Source organism: Canis lupus, chromosome 3 (assembly GCF_003254725.2).
Source record: "Canis lupus dingo isolate Sandy chromosome 3, ASM325472v2, whole genome shotgun sequence".
In the NCBI taxonomy this organism is placed as follows: domain Eukaryota; kingdom Metazoa; phylum Chordata; class Mammalia; order Carnivora; family Canidae; genus Canis; species Canis lupus.
The window spans coordinates 54,733,595-54,750,296 of NC_064245.1; the positions used below are offsets into that span (position 1 = coordinate 54,733,595).

Genomic DNA, 16,702 nt, shown 5'->3' on the forward strand with positions numbered 1-16,702 from the left:
GTGATGCATTAGGAGGTGGGGCCACTGAGAGGGGATAAGGTCACGCGGGTGGAGCCCTTAGAAATGGGACTGGTGGCCTCATAAGAGACCCGAGGGCTCTCCATCCACCACATAAGGGCACAGTGAGAAACTGCCAGCATATAACTGGAAAGTGGGCCTTCCTCTGATGCTAGCCATGCTGGCACCCTGATCTCAGACTTCCAGCTTCCAGAGCCCTGAGAAACCAACTTTGTTGTGTATAAGCCACCCAGTGTGTGGTATTTTGTCATAACAGCCTGAATGGACTAGACAATGTTCCTCTGAACCCCTCATCTTGGCACCAAAGAGAATCCTTCAAACCAGGGCAGGAAGGGCTGCCCTATGGACACCGGGTCCTTCTCCCACGGGCAGCACAGTGCCTGTTCCAAAGCCTTCCAGGACACACCGGTCTGGGGGTCAGGGAGAAAGGTACCGTGTGACCTTGACCATCCTTGCTCCTGCTCTCCATGGCCACTGGATCTCTGACCCGCTGAGTGCCAACCACAAACAAGAGTGAGTGAGCCCCAATTCTGCATCATACCCCTAAGTGATTACCGGCTTGGTACAAAGATAACTGCATTGGGCACCTTCATCCAGAGCAAATGGGACTCATCCTCCCTTGATAGGCTCCATGGTCTGTCATGGCTGTGCCAGCCCCACCACTCAGAGACTTGCTTAACGTCCTTTGTGCCACGTAGCACAGCCTCAAGCCAGCAGACTCACTTCTCCACAAATGAAAGGAAGCAAGGGTCTGATAACCCTGGGATTCTCGGTCTTCCCACCTTATAGAACTCTGCTGTGCTGCTGCTGGAACACACACTCTCCAGGCTGGTGGGATGTGGTGCTTCCCCTCAGGGGTACAGCGCACAAGTCTGGGGACCAAGGGACATCGTTTCCCACAATTATACCCAATGGCCCAGAGTCAAGAATCCTGTTACCTTCCCTGTTTCAGGGCCCTGGTGAACTGAAGGGAAGGTTTTATGTATTATTTTTTTAAAGATTTTATTTGAGAGCAAGAGCACAAGTTGGGAGAGGAGCAGGAGAGGGAAAAGCAGGCTCGCCACTGAGCAGGGAGACGGGACATGGGGCTTGATCCCAGGACCCTTAGATCATAACCTGAGCTGAAGGTAGATGCTTCACCAACTGAGCCACCCATGTGCCCCTGGGGGGGGGGGGGGGGTTAGTCTCTAGAAAAGGATACTTCTGTGAGCAAGTGGCATGAGAAGGATGCTTAGAGTGCCACCAGGCCATTTTGGGTCTCTGGGGCTTCTTAGGAGGTGATGTCCACATGGAAGTACCTGAGGAAGAGAAGAGTCTGTGGGGTGTCCTCCATCAGGGGCTCATTTCTGTGGAGGTAGGATGGCTGGATCCATGGACTGCAGGCCTTTGAGCCCAAGCATGTATGTGCCTGTGTAGGTGCCTGTGTGCCCAAACATGTGTGTCTAAGCGTGTATGTGTACCCAAGCATGTAACTGTGTGCATACATGTCCGAGCTTGTATGTGCGTGCGTGCCAAAGTGTGTATGTGTGTGTACGCACACAGCACATCCACGCACTCTGGACAGATGTGAGGTGCAGATCCGCAGGCCCCTGCAGGGTGGCGTCCTGACTTGTCTTAATGGCCCCTCTTTGCAAGCTGTCATCTGTATACACAGGGAACCCAAGCAGTCAAGTCCATCGTAAGTGACCCTGTCAAGTCCCCAGGAGTCTGGAATTTCGTAAATGCCTCTCAGAATGGACCACGGCCCTGCATCCTTAGCACCTAGCATACCGTTGGCCCAGCGAGAGCTCAATAAATATGTTCAGGGCCATGGTCTAGAGAGAAACACTCCTTAAGCCAAGTTTCCTGAGCCAGACTGGCTCTGGGCCTTCCCTTTCAATTCTCCCTAGGATTCTCTGGGACCCTCTGACATCCTTCCAGTAAGTTCCTGTGTCATGTAAACCAGCCAGTCTTGGAGCTCTTCCAGCATCCTATGAGGAAACCTACTCACTCAAACAAGCTCTGGGTCTGTTAATCAGCTGGACGAGGCGAGGCCTCTCAGAGATGGTCAGTTTGTCCCCGCAGACCTTGGGGCTCTCCAAGCCTGTGGTCAGTCCTGATCCACTCTTAACACCTTTCTGACTGTATACAGAGTGTGTGTGTTAAGCCCTTGAGAGAATCAAAGTTATGAATACCTTCCCCAGAAAAAAGAAAAGCAACATGCACAGCAAATGCTGTGTGACATTTTAAGGGGTGCAGGGACTCCAGGGCAGGAAGTGCTTGCTGTAAGTATGCAGCAGCACCTCCCTCTGCTTACAGGCTCCAGTCAGAGGGTCACTGATGCCAAGGGCTGGCAGGTGCACACTGGGCTCAGGGTGACACACACAGGAAAGGAACCACCGGCAGGGTGGTTTGCTGGGGCTGCGGTCTTAGGCTCTGCAGGAGCAGGTGTCACATAAGCCTTCCTTCCCCAACGACACCACCATTTCAAGGGACCTGGGCTTTCTAAGGGGTCACCTGGCTGGGCAGCCCTACGGCACCAGAAGGGCTGGAGAGGAATCCTGCTCACCAGTGGCACCACTCAGGCCCTTGGCATCCAGGCACCGAGGGACAGAGCATCCGATGAGAGACCCTCATTACCTTGGTCAGGTGCTGCTCCGAGGAAAACCCCAGGCCAAACACCGTGTTGGCTCTGCTGTCAGCCCACTGCCCAAACTTCTGTGACGTTTTGGTGAAGGTCATGTTGGGTGTGATGGTGCTGTTTATAATCACCTGCAGGAAAGAGCCAAAGAACAGAAAGTGAAACCCTGAATGTGCCACCCATGGAGCTCCTTACAAGCTTGGCACAGCAAGCACCTATCATGTGCATCCTGGCACTGCTACACTTGCCCCTGGGACCTCCTGGCACATCCTATGCCGAGTCCAATACATGACCACGATAAGGTGTAATTGAGTTAAAAACAGACAGTCATTCTAAAATAGACCTTACAGCTAGTGGGAGAAAGCATGCCCTAAGGAGAGAATAGTTTCCCAAACTGCTATTTATTTCCTCAAAGCTCTCCGTACCTCCAACGGCCCTTCATGGCCATTTAGCCCTGCCCCACACTCTCTGAGACACTGTGCTATGCACTCTTCTAAGCACCTGGAGCCACCGTGTCCAGCTCAAACAACTTAAAATCTCCACCAGCAATTGGGATTTGCTGTTTCCTGACAAGAAGGAAAAGGTATGGGGCACCTGGGTGGCTCAGCGGTTGAGCATCTGCCTTTGGCTCAAGTTGTGATCCCGGGGTCCTGGAATCCAGTCCCACATCAGGCTCCCCTCAGAGAGCCTGCTTCTCCTGCTGCCTGTGTCTCTGCCTCTCTCTGTGTGTCTCTCATGAATAAATAAATAAAATCTTAAAAACAAAAGAAAAGGTATATTCCAATCAGGATCATTTGTGAAGGGTTAATTTACAAAGAAAGTAATGGTACATGTATGAGCTGGTTGTAGAGAAGCCATAAGTGATGGTATAGGGACTTGGCGCTTAATGTTACCCCCTCCTTGGCCTAAAAGGATGAGGGGAGGAAGAGGTTACAGATTATGGAGGACCAGAGTCACAGACAGCAGACTGCCTTGATATATGGGTACATGCATGGCTTTCCCCAGGAGGGGAGCGTGGGGAACAGAGACCCTCACTCCTCCCCTGTGGTCTCCTGCCCCTGGCCAGACCCAATCAGAAGCCAGAGGCCCCATGCACCAAGTGCTGGACTCTGCAGGTCAGCCTCTCGGAGACCACAGCATGGTAGGAAGGATGGAGAAAGAAGTTGGAAGAGATATCCAGCACATGGCATGTTCATGCATTCAACATTTACAGAGAACATTTACTTGTCAGGCATTCTGTTAACCAAAGACAAGAGATGAACAAGTCAGGATTCCCGATCTTCTTGTTGCAGTTGCAGGAAGAGGGTAGAGACATGTAAATAAATCACCAAATAAATGATAAGCATTAGTAAATATCAATGACAGGCTCATTCTGGCAGAAATCCTTCAAAGCCCTAAGACTCTGAGAAATACTCATGAAAAATGCCCCTGGAAAAAAAGGGATGTTTGCTAACAGGCAAGAGTGGCTTACTTCCCCATCAAACCATGTGTGATGCTCTGAGCAGAAGCAGTAGCATTCTAAGCTTGGGCACAGCTCACTCTGTCGCACTTCACTTTATCACACGCCACTGAGAATTCGCTGTTTTAGGTTTTTTTTAAAAGATTTTATTTATTCATGAGAGACAGAGAGACAGAGAGGCAGGGACATAGGCAGAGGGAGAAGCAGGCTCCCTGCAGGGAACCCAATGTGGGACTCGATCCCCTGGAATGGGATCATGCCCTGAGCCGAAGGCAGATGCTCAACCACTAAGCCATCCAGGTGTTTCGATAATTCGGTTTTTTGTTTGTTTGTTTTTTACAAATTGAAGGTTTGTGGCAACCCTGCTGTCAAGCAAGTCTATCGGCACCATTTTCCCAACAGCATTTTTTGCTCAGTTTGTGTCTCAGTATCACGTTTGGATTATTCTTGTAATATTTCAAACGTTTTCAGTTACTCTATTTGTGATGGTGATCTGTGATCACTGACTGCAACTCACGGAGAGCTCAGATAATAGCATTTTTAGCAATAAAGCATTTTTTAATTAAGACGTACTTTTTTCAAACTAATGCTATTGCACACTCAACAGACTACAGCATGGTATAAATGTAACTATTATATATACTTAGGAAACCAAAACACTCCCTTGATGCGGTTCACTGTGACATTTACTTTATTGTAGTGGTCTGGAACCGAAGCCATAGTATCACTGAAGTGTGCCTGTAAATATTCTCAAGGATGAATCTACTGGCGGTTTTATTAAGGAAATGCTCATTCTCAAAAGTCAACTCTGAACACTTCTGATAAAGCAGGGAAGAAAAGACACTAACTGGCATGGCCTCTGTTTCCTTGGTAGGAACTTTTTTTTTTAAAGATTTTATTTATGTATTCATAAGAGAGAGAGAGAGAGAGAGAGAGAGAGGCAGAGACACAGGCAGAGGGAGAAGCAGGCTCTCCCATGCAGGGAGCCTGATGTGGGTCTCGATCCTGGGTCTCCATGTTCAGGCCCTGGGCTGAAGGTGGTGCTAAACAGCTGAGTCACCCGGGCTGCCCTCCTTGGTAGGAACTTTAATTATTTTGCTGGACAGATTCTGGACAGTCTTCTGGACACAGATTCTTATCTTTGCCAGGCAGGAAGTTAGAGGTGCCTCTAGAAACAGAGGTATCATTGCCACGTATAAGTGAACATGCCTACTGAATTTTCTCCTTAGAAAATTAGCATTAGCTCAAGTATAAACCCTGTTTACTTGGCAAAATAATTTCTGGATGTTAATACTAACAGCAGTAATTACTATTTATCTAGCACATCTTGAGAACTTTCCTTCTATCAGCCCACAGAAGCCTTCAAGGAGGGGCTACCCCTTGCCCCTCCACTTCACAGAAGGAGACAATGACCTGGTAAGGAGCAGGGCCTAGAGATAAAACTCAGGTTGTCTGACCAGAAACCTGCTTGTGGAACTTGTATATAATGTGCTTCTCATTTTGTGCAAGATGACCTCCCTTCTTCTTGCCCATCTGGAAAGTACAGATGCCTCCACTGCACACTGGGTTCTTTCCCTTTGACTATGATAACTCCTATAATAACAAAGTCCACAGGAGTTAAGACACGTTATCAAGCATTTTTTAGATAGCTGGATGCAAGCATGGTTGGTCGGTCAAGAGCTCTGCCTGTTGTCACCTAACACTCTCAGAGATGGGGGCAGAGGAGCAGGGTGTGTGAAATGCAGACCTAAACCAGGGGCAAGTGTAGAATGTTTCTCGGACCTTGGAGGCTGGCAGGGGCTGGCTCAGCCCCATGCGGGATGGGTTAAGGTGGAATCAAGGCAGGCCTAGGGCAGGTGTGTGGCTGGGCACTGGATCACAGTGGATCACATGATCCCAGAAAGCCAACCCCCGTCACCTCTGAATTACCAGGATCCTGGGATGGAAGTCTTCATGCTCCTTCACAGCAGACCTATGCCTCTAGTTAGCCTCCACATCCCTTCCCCAAAGCCCTATTGAGAGGGAGAGACTGAGTATAGAACACACCTGTGAAGCTGGCCCCAAACACACTGTCCCGGAGTCTGGCAGGCTGGAACACCAAAGGTGAGGACCCCTGGTATTCCTTTAGGATGTAATAGTTCCTAAGGCACTTTTTCATACAGTCTTCTATCTCATTCCCATTTTCATAGATGGAAAAACTGAGGTTCAACAAAGTGAAATGACACATTCAAGGCCACACAACTAGTGTGGCTAAAAGGAATATAGTGTATGTACTACTTACAAGGCAATGAGTAACTGGTCTCAAGAGCTAAATCTGTAACAGTTCATGAGCTTCTCAAACCTGTTGACTCAATTTTCTTATCTTTTTTTTTTTTTTTTTTTTTGAAAAATTCTCAATCAGGGCGCCTGGGTGGCTCCGTGGTTCAGTGTCTGCCTTTGGCTCAGGGAGTGATCCCGGGGTCCTGGGCTCCAGTCTCACATTGGGCTCCCCACAGAGAGTCTGATTCTCCCTCTGCCTGTGTCTCTACCTCTGTGTGTCTCTAATGAATAAATAAATTAAATCTTTAAAGAAGGAAAAAAGAAAATTTCTCAACCATTCTATGACTATCACTTCTGCTGTCTCCTCTCTTCTGAGACTCCAAGTACACATATGCTAGACCAGAGTGCATCCAACATGGCTTACATTTTTACCAGCTTTTCACTCCCTGATTCTTGGTTCTCTCTGTTTCTAATCTGGATATTTTCTATTGGTCTATCCTCCAGTTCACATCCTGGCTACTGATACATCCAATCTGCTGCTAAACCTAGTCATTGACTCTTTTTTTTTTTTTAGATTTTATTTATGTATTTGAGACAGAGAGAGAGAGAGAGCACGCATGAGTGGGGAGAGCAGTAGAGGGAGAAGGAGAAGCAGGCTCCCCGCTGAATAGGGAGCCCAATGCAGGACTTGATCCCAGGACCTCAGGATCATGACCTGAGCCAAAGGCAGATGCTTTACTGACTGAGCCACCCAGGTGCCCCTGAACTCCTAATTTTAGACGTTGTGTGTATATATACATATATATTATAATTTATTAATATAATTATATTTATATTTATATTATATATAGTATTATGTATATTATATATTATATTAATCTCTCTCTCTATATATATATATTTAGTTCTAGAATGTCCCTTTGATTCTTTAAAAAAATTCTAAGCCTTTGGGAGCTATCCTCCTTGTCATCTACTTTGTCCATTTTCCTCTCTATTTACTTGGATATATTAATCATAGCTCTTTAAAAATCCTTGATGCTGACCCTAATGTCTGGATTATGCTGGAATCTGCTTCTCCTCATCTGGGTTTTGCTTCTCGTGACTCTAAGCATTTGGTTTTGTCTTTCTGGGTGTCTAGTCATTTTTCACTGTATGGTGGCAAATGGGTATGAAAGAACTTGTGAGGGTTCCATATGACATTACTACCTACAGAAGAAACTTTTCCCCTTTGTCCTTTGGGCAGGTAGGGAATTCAGGAAATCCCTAGTGCATTCAAGGATGGAGCTGGGTCAGGGCCCAGTGTCAGAGCTGGTAAGGCTCAGCTCACCTCTGCTTCACACTGTTTTCTAGGGCTTTCAACTGCGAGCCTGACAGGTCTTTATGTCCTCTTCCCCAAAAGACTTTAGGAGAGTCAGTTCTATTTATCAGAGTTCCTCAGCTTTGCTCTGTAGCTTTCCAAATTTTTTATAAGATTTTATTTATTTATTCATGAGAGACACAGAGAGAGGCAGAGACATAGGCAGAGGGAGAAGCAGGCTCCCTGCAGGGAGCCTGATGTGGGACTCGATCCCAGGACCTCAGGATCACTCCCTGAGCTGAAGGCAGACACTCAACCACTGAGCCACCCAGGCGCACCCCCATAGCTTTCCAAATTTTATTTTATTTTATTTTATTTTATTTTTAATTTTTTTTAAAATTTTTATTTATTTATGATAGTCACAGAGAGAGAGAGAGAGAGGCAGAGACACAGGCAGAGAGAGAAGCAGGCTCCATGCACCGGGAGCCCGATGTGGGATTCGATCCCGGGTCTCCAGAATCGCGCCCCGGGCCAAAGGCAGGCGCCAAACCGCTGCGCCACCCAGGGATCCCCGCTTTCCAAATTTTAACCTTCAAATTTGGCAAGCCCTGAAGGAGAAACTGGCCATGTGTCTGGGGCCATTCATCCCCAATTCTGTCACTCGAGCTCCAAAATCTCTGCTGGTCTGTCTCTTCCCAGGGGCCAAGCACGGAGTTTCAGCTTCCAGCTCCTCTTCACATCAGCGAGTGCCCCTCCCCCCCCCCCAGAGAGGGTGGCACATGGATGCCCAGCATCAATTCCCTGTGCCCTCTGGCATTTTCGTGCCTTTGCTGTTCTTACCAGACCCTTTGGCAGGTCTTTGCTTTCTAAGCACTGCAAATAGGAGGGAAATTTTACTCAATCTTACAGAAGCATCCAGTCTACCTCTTCAGATGGGCATGCACCTGCAAGTCAGCCACTGTCTTGTGGAGAGTCCAGGTGTGGTCTGAAGGTCCCCCAGCCTCCAGGGCTGCCCCTCTGGCCATGGGCACGGCCGCCTGCTCAGCAGCTTCCTTCTTCCCCCAGCAGCCCTGGCTGGCAGCCAGGCCCAACACAGAAAAGAGCTGCCAAATCCCACTGTCACTGTCATCTCTGAGTGGTCCTTGTCTCTCTGGAATTTCAGTCCCTCATGTCCATGGTGTTTCTATGGTCTTCTGATGCATGCATGCCAGTCTTTCTTTCCTTCCTTCCCTTTCTCTTTCTTCTTTCCTTCTCCTTCCTTCCCTTCTTCTCTCTCTATTTTATTTATTTGAGAGAGGGAAACAGCATGAGCAGGGGAAGGGGCGGAGGGAGAAGTAGACTCCCTGCTAAGCTCAATCCCAAGAACCCCGAGATCATGACCGGAGCCTAGTACAGATGTTTCACCCACTAAGCCACCCAGGCACCCCTCTCCGATGCCTTTCAATTGTCATCACCTGGGTTCTGTGTTTGGCCACCAGAAGGACCGCTGCCTGCCGGCATGTAGATAATTTACTCAAAAGCGGAAGTGCTGACTCTGGGAACGTTCCAAGAGATGTAATGTACTACATGTCTCAGTAGTACATGACACTTTCTGCTGTGGGAAGCATGCAACCTTTCATGGGTTGCTGTTTATACCAAGAAGCAAAACTACTTTGAGGTACCAATCTGGCTTATTAGCAGGACTTCCAGGGGCTGGCTCCAATCAGCTGCAGATATTCCTCAGATCCCCCAGTACCCACCTGGAGCAAAGATCCCAGACCTCTAACCAACTGCCCAGTTCATCCCTCCCCTTCTGTTGCCCATGCTCAAGTATGTCAGTGGGGAGGTATCAGAACACCCAGCCTGTAATTTAGTTCCTGAAACTGCCCCCCCCACCTTATTCTCTCCATTCACCTGCCCCAAATTAAACCACCCCCGTCCCCTGGGTCCCTTCCTCACCCCCACCTCAGGTGTTCCTCTTACCCACCCACCTGCACTGGGCACTCACCACCACAGACCAAGGACAAACAGAAGGTCCATTCACTCTTACAGCACAAATTTCTGCTCCTCCAGGAACTCTCCATAAGGACATTACAGTGGGAGGTAATGTCCCCTCATTCCCTACTGACAGGCCTGCTCTGCCACAGGACTGCCCTACTTCTGGTTCAGCACAGTGACCCTCACTCTGTCACCAGCATCAAGGTATCTGGCATTTAACAAACATGGCCTAGAGCATCCCCCAAGCTGGGAGTCAGCCGGGAGGGAGAAAGAGGAAAGCCCTCTCCCCTCAATGTGCCACTCTTGCAATCAGGCTGGTTCCCTGTACTGTGCAATGTCCCAGTTGTCTCCTGACAGCTTACCCAAGGCTCTGGGACTTCCAGAACTTTCTGAATTCAGAACAGAGGAAGATAGGGGAAGGAAAGCCATCATTCACTTCTATGTTACCTATTATGTTGCTAAAATTCACCGGATATGGCAGGTCTAAACCATTTCCAGGCCATACTGGTAAGCCCATTTCTATGAGAGAGACAAGCAGCTGGCTATTCTCCCAGGACATCCAGGGCACTGACCTTATCAGAAGCAGCAAGACTGACAGTGAGAGCAATCAAGCTGTCAAACATGACCAATCCCAAAGCCCCCATCCTGCACTTCCCACTAATATGGGAAGCTCATCCTGTGCTGACCAGTCTCCTGGGCAGACAGAGGCTTCCAAGGGCAAGCTCCTTCCGGGTGTGTTCCTCTCAGGCGCCCAGATCATTTCTGGCTACCTGCTCTTGTACTTCTGTTTCTCATGAGAGTCTTTCATGCTCCTCAGCCTGTGTGAGGGAGTGAAAGAAGGTGGATATCCATGAAAAGTTCCGTGTGCTCGGGTCTGCGGTGGGAGTGCCTGGTGCAGCTGTAGGGTAGGAGAGACCTCCTGGGGTGTGCAGAGGACGTGGCACCCAAGAGGGGCTCAGCGCTGGGCCGATGAATGGAGCCCTCTCTCAGGAGCCTGATGGACATAAGTTCCACCTCAATTTCACTGGCAATATGGAAAGTGCACTGCCATCAGCATTATATACTCACCAAACTCACAATAGGTCTGGTGATACCAATTGGGGCAAGGATACGGGACAAGGGGAACCCTCAGAGATTGGTAAAGTCGTTTTGAAAAACAGTGTGGCTTTCCCTGATAAAGTAAGAAATGCACATTCCCTATCAACCCAGCAAATCCACCACTAAGTACACACACGAGAGAAATCTTTGCACAGGTGTATCAGGAGAAATAAACAAGAACGTTTTCAGTGGCAGTGTTTGCAAACACAAATGTCCACCACCAGCAGAATGTATATACTGGTCTATTCATCTAACAAAATACTATCCCACAGTGAAAATGAACCAAGGCTATAGGCATCAAGAGGGATGAATCCTTTTTTTTTTTTTTAATATTTTATTTATTTATTCATGAGAATACACAGAGAGGGGGGAGAGAGAGAGAGAGAGAGAGAGAGAGAGAGGCAGAGACAAAGGCAGAGGGAGAAGCAGGCTCCATGCAGGGAGCCTGACGTGGGACTCGATCCCGGTTCTCCAGGATCACTCCCTGGGCTGTAGGCCACGCTAAACCGCTGAGCCACCAGGGCTGCCCAAGAGGGATGAATCCTAAACACAATGCTGGCAGGTGGCCCAAGGTACAAACTTCCTGCTGTAAGATAGATAAATACTGAGGATGGAATATATAACACGAGGGCTACAGCTAACACTGCCGTGCGCTACACAGGAAAGTCAAGAGAGTAGATCCTAAGAGTTCTCATCACAAGGAAAAACTTGTTTTCTCTTCATGGAATCCATAGGAGATGATGGATGTTAGCTGAACCTACTGTGGAATTCATTTCACAATGTATATAAATCAAACCATCATGCTGTATGCCATAAGCTTGTACAGTGATATATATCAATTATTCCTGAATAAAACTAGGGGAGAATCCAACATTAAGCAAAAAAATTAAAAAGGAAGTCACAAAAGGAGATACACAGTATGGGTCACCAGTGGGATTGTATTTATATAAGGTTCGAAATAGGCAAAACTAAATCATGTATTATTTAGGGCCAGAGTCAAGAAACTATAGCCCGCAAACCAAATCCAGCCTGTGGCCTTATCTGTTTTTGTAAACAAACTTTTATTGCACACATCCACATCCATTCATTTATATATTAGTCTACAGCTGTTTTCTTGCCTGAAGAGAAACGCTGAATAGCTCAACAAGGACTGTGCAGTTCATTAAAAAAAAAATTACCATAAGGCCCTTTAGAGAAAAATTTTGCCAACCTCTGGTTTAGGGATACACTCAGATGGCAAAACCATAAAGAAAATTAAAGGATCACTTAATACAAACTTCGAGAGAGTGGTAACCTTTTGAGGGGCATATAATTAGAGACAGGCCCATTAAGGGACTTCTGAAGGAGATTCCTCAACCGGGCGGGCAGGTACAGGAATTTTCACTTTAGTAACAGACAGTTGGTAGTAAGTATGACAAAGTTGTCAGGGAGGCTAATCTCTGTGAGCAGAGGTTTCTGAAAATACAAGGTGGGGAGCCCTGCACTCAGGGACACTGGAAAATTTGTTGGGGACAGAGGAGGGGGCTGGGCCTATAGGTTCTGGCCCCAGGGGACATGGAGGGCTTAGCAGACTATGGGGTGGCAGGAGCGGAGGGTGTCCCCAGCAGGAGGTAACAGAGGAACAAGAGAAGAGGCAGCACCAAGGAAGAGCAGGGGAAGGAGTGCAGGGGGCAGTGAGGACAATCCAGACAGAACAAGACTAATGAGGTCCTGGGTGATGAGATGGAGGGTGTTCTGTGGGTGGTAAATGCTGCAGATGAGTCAGCAGTGCCTCCATGGGAGGGGGGCAATGATGGTGAGTCTAGGGGGAGCTGAAGGCCAGAAGCCCAGAAGGATGCTTCACATAATGCATCCTGGGGAATAGGCTGCAACGGGAGCTCCTGTCTCCTATACACACCCCTTTCCTCTTTTGTGACCTATTTCTGCCACTTGCATAGAAAAAAATGAAAAAGCCTCCCTAATAAAAGCCCCAGCTCCTGTGGATGGCTGGGACCAAGTTCTCAGAAAATGCACACAATCAGCAAGAGTTACTTAGAAGAAGCGACAGCTTGGCCCCTCCAGTCTCCAGCCTTGCTCTGGACTCCAGAGGGCACTGCGTGGCATACAAAATGGGAGACAGCCCTGGTTTCTCTCTAGGGAAAGCCATTCCCAGATCCCAGGAGATGGAAGTTGGAAGGATCTAAACGTTTTCTACAAGAGGCTGGGATTGAGTGACAGCAGTTGACAGACATGCTGCCTACTTCTAGAGTAGCAATTAATAGATGCTTTTTTCCCCCTTTTCTTTTAAACCATAACGAGGGAAGAAAAGAAACCAAATATCCATTGAAAACCTACTGTGCGCCGAGACCCTTCCATATGCTCGTTCCCTTAACATAAGGTGCTCTATTTGATCCAAAAAAAGAAACCACAATGACGGGAAGAAGGGACCCGGCTGCGCTCTTAAGAACAATTTCACATTCCCAGAAGAAAACACCCAGTCAGGGTCTGAAATGCTTGCATCCCCCAGTCACGATCAGGTGGTCCTGGCTACACCATGGGGCTGCTAAGTATTTGTAGAATGGATGACCTCGGAGGGTTCTTCCCACAAAGAGGGAGGATCCTATAAATCTGTGATCCTATAAATAACAGACCCAAGGGCGGCAGAGCCTTCCAGAGCACAGGGGAGAAACACCTGCTCCCAACAAGTCGCGCCCACTGGCAAGGCACTACCACCCAAAGAGGTGGGTCTGAGATGGGTCTGTAAAGAGTGCCAATCGCACAATGAAACCAAGTGCCCTGGCAGCTCAGTTAATAAATGCTCAAGGAAGGGAATGTTCATATATGGTAGAGTTGGCTGTTCTGCCCAAAGACTCACCACAAATCATCTGACTGCTGGCATTTAGCTGGTGGCGATAGAATGGCTTAGGTAGGTGCTCTAGAAAGCTGGGAGATGCCCTCACATGGCTCTCACCTGTCCACATACGGCGGGGTGGGGTTAGTCTGAGGTTTCAGTCCTGGTTCCCTCCTGACACTGACCCCACCCATGCCCGCTGTTCTGTGGACACAGCGCACCTGCCACAGGCTGGAGAGGATGTGGCCAGGTCTGGCCTTGTCACCCACTGACTATGTCACCTGCCTCTGTGCTGCAGCCCCGTCTGGCTTTCTGCTAGAACTCCAAAGGTGAGCTGGGCCCAGTCCCCAGCCCTCAGAGAGGGCAGTGCCCTGGTGCCCCATGCACAGAAAAGGATCCACACAGCCCCCCTGAAGTTCAAGCAATGCTGAGACAATGACCACAGGATTCCTGCCCAGCCCTGCCTTTAGTTGTAGGTGGGGCTGAGACATGAAGTCTTTTCCTGGGGAAGAAGAAAATGCCTAGTGTTTCAGAAGAAAGAACAGGTCTGGGCACAGGTTTCTTCTGTGATGAACAGCGCCAACTGCTCTTAGGGGAAGGACAGGCCTTCTGCATCTTTACCCAAGTACAGCATGACAAATGCTTGGACAGGGCCTAGGAACTTGCTGGGCCCTGGTGTGGGACGACAGCTGCCGGAGCTGCTGGCTGTGCCTCTCCCTTTATGGGGAGCCTGTGTGCTGTGGACTGCCTGCAGTTGACTCAGCGGCTCAGTCTGCTATGGCCTCTCCTCACAGTGACCTCCAAATCCCTTCTACACCAGCAACTTATCATGAAGCCTATCTACTCCTTCATCTGGGAGGGGCAGAGCAGGGCTTCCCATCTCGGCCCATGACGGCCTCCTGCCCCAGGAGGGATAGCTGGCTGAGCAGCATTAAGACGACATTCAAGGTCATGCACTTGACTTGGCCAGGCCAAAAGAGAGGGGCAGGATCCAGGCTCTGGACCTGCCCAAGGTCAGAGTTGCAACCCATGTGCCAAGACATAGTTCCAAAGGCTAAAAATGCCTGACCATTGGCCACCTCAGTTCAGATCCACATTTGGGATCAAAGGTTTAAAACAATGTGATGACCACTATCTGGTGTCCCGTGCTACAGCTCTCCTGGCGGGAAATCTGCCCCCCCATCCCTGCCCTGAGTACCAGTCCCGGTGATTCAATGACTAAAGTTCCTATGTCCCCACCACACTGGCCCTCCTACTCCCCCAGGGCACCTCCTTTTGTACAGCTAGGACCTGTCACAGCTCCTATGCCGCCACAGTAAAATGGGAATCCTGGGCAGATTTCAGGAATACCAGGAGGGATGCACAAGATCCTTGGCTCCAATTCTGAATTCCAGGGTGCCCCACTGCCAGGTTCCCACTCTGTGAGTCCATAACTCAATGGGTCCCCCACACACTGACTGTGAATTGGTTCTATTCTGTGGTGAGGGGGTCAGCAACCCCCACCCCATACCCATCTGACCTCTCGTAGCTGGCTTGCTTGGCTCACACCCTGCCACACTGTCGCAGTCTTTATGCAGAGTGGCGTGATACAGTGGCTGACACTATGACAAATTATTAAAAGTCCAGCTAATAGGAATAAAGCACTTTCTCAAAGAAAGTCATTTTATTGGGGATCCCTGGGTGGCTCAGCGGTTCGGCACCTGCCTTTGGCATAGGGCACGATCCTGGAGTCCCGGGATTGAGTCCCGCATCGGGCTCCTGGCATGGAGCCTGCTTCTCCCTCTGCCTGTGTCTCTGCCTCTCTCTCTCTCGGTCTATCATAAATGAATAAATCTTTGAAAAAAAAAAAAGAAAGAAAGAAGAAGGAAGAAAGGAAGAAAAGGAAGAAAGGAAGAAAGGAAGAAAGGAAGAAAGGAAGAAAGGAAGAAAGGAAGAAAGAAAGAAAGAAAGAAAGAAAGAAAGAAAGTCATTTTATCTGTATTTAAGCCCAATATAACCTTGAATAACTCAACTCACAAACGTGCAAACCCAGCTTGAGGGCAGATGAACTGATAGCATCTACAGATAAGAGGAAGCAGGTCAGTTGGATTCACCACCCCTGTCAGAACATCCTGGAAGAAGTACGTGATTTCAGTCCAAGCCCAGAGATACCTGTGGTATCACCACATCTCCCAGAAGAAAAACAGTAACAATAATAATAATAATAATAAAGGCACCTTTCCAATATTCACTCAGCAAACATGAGCTGCCTACCTACCAAGTCCCAGGCATGTTCACACTTCCTCAGCACTCACCAGAATCCTGCCAATGTCTTATCCTGCTTGTTTAGAGGAGAAAACCAGCCTCTGCCTCCCTTTAGACATATTTGCCAGACCAGCTATTGCCATCTGAACACAGAAGATGACACCCTGCCTGCAAGGCACCATGTCAGGACACGCTCCTCTACCAGCCAGGGAACGGCCTGCTCCAACCCAAGCGCTAGGAAACTGGTGTCCTAGGAACTAGCCACAGTGCCAGCCTGCCAAGCCTACTGGCAGTGTGAATGTGGCCGGGTAACTGCCTGTCCTTGATCTCAACTGTGAAGTGAGAACTTTGGGGCTCCCTTCTTGAGTAGGGGGAAGGGTTGTGGCAACTAGGTGGAAGTCACAGAGGACGTCGGGGCCCAGCCAATCTCATCTGCAGTTTCTATGAGGCTGAGAGAACACGGCCGCAAAGGGCAATTTTGTCTTAGGACAAGGAGCCTCGTCAGGAGATCAGAAGGCACCGACAGGCTCTCACAGCTTTCTCAGAGGACCTTCTGATGGAGGCATCTCTGTGCCTTCTGCTCTGTGGCTCCAGAGGAGCAGGGAGCCTCCAATCAGGCCCCATTATACTGCCCAACCCCCATCCCCTGCTTCTCACCCTTCAGGATGTGGACTACAGGCAGAGCCAGGAGGGGGGACAGACTATAGGCAGGAGGGGGAGGCCGGTCACAAGACTACTAAGAACTTCAAGTCAGTGAAAAGGTGCTTAACATCCCTCCTCAGTGGGCAAAATGCAAATTAAAACCATGGTGAGATAGCACATCACACCTGTCAGAATGGTTAGCATTAAAAAGAGAGGGATGCCTGGGTGGTTGAGGGTCTGCCTTTGGCTCAGGGTGTG

The 16,702-nt window shown here is 48.9% G+C and overlaps 1 protein-coding gene across 5 annotated transcripts in view; it reads right to left on the reverse strand.

Moving 5' to 3' along the window:
- Positions 1–16,702, reverse strand: part of HOMER2 (homer scaffold protein 2) — a 130,874-nt gene that overhangs the window by 31,785 nt on the left and 82,387 nt on the right. For all 5 annotated transcript variants that reach the window (XM_049108502.1, XM_049108503.1, XM_025436894.3 and 2 more), the window contains one exon: positions 2,638–2,769. In XM_049108502.1, coding sequence (XP_048964459.1) covers positions 2,638–2,739 — 102 coding nt within the window. In that variant the 5' untranslated portion in view covers positions 2,740–2,769. The remainder of the gene's footprint in view (positions 1–2,637; positions 2,770–16,702) is intronic.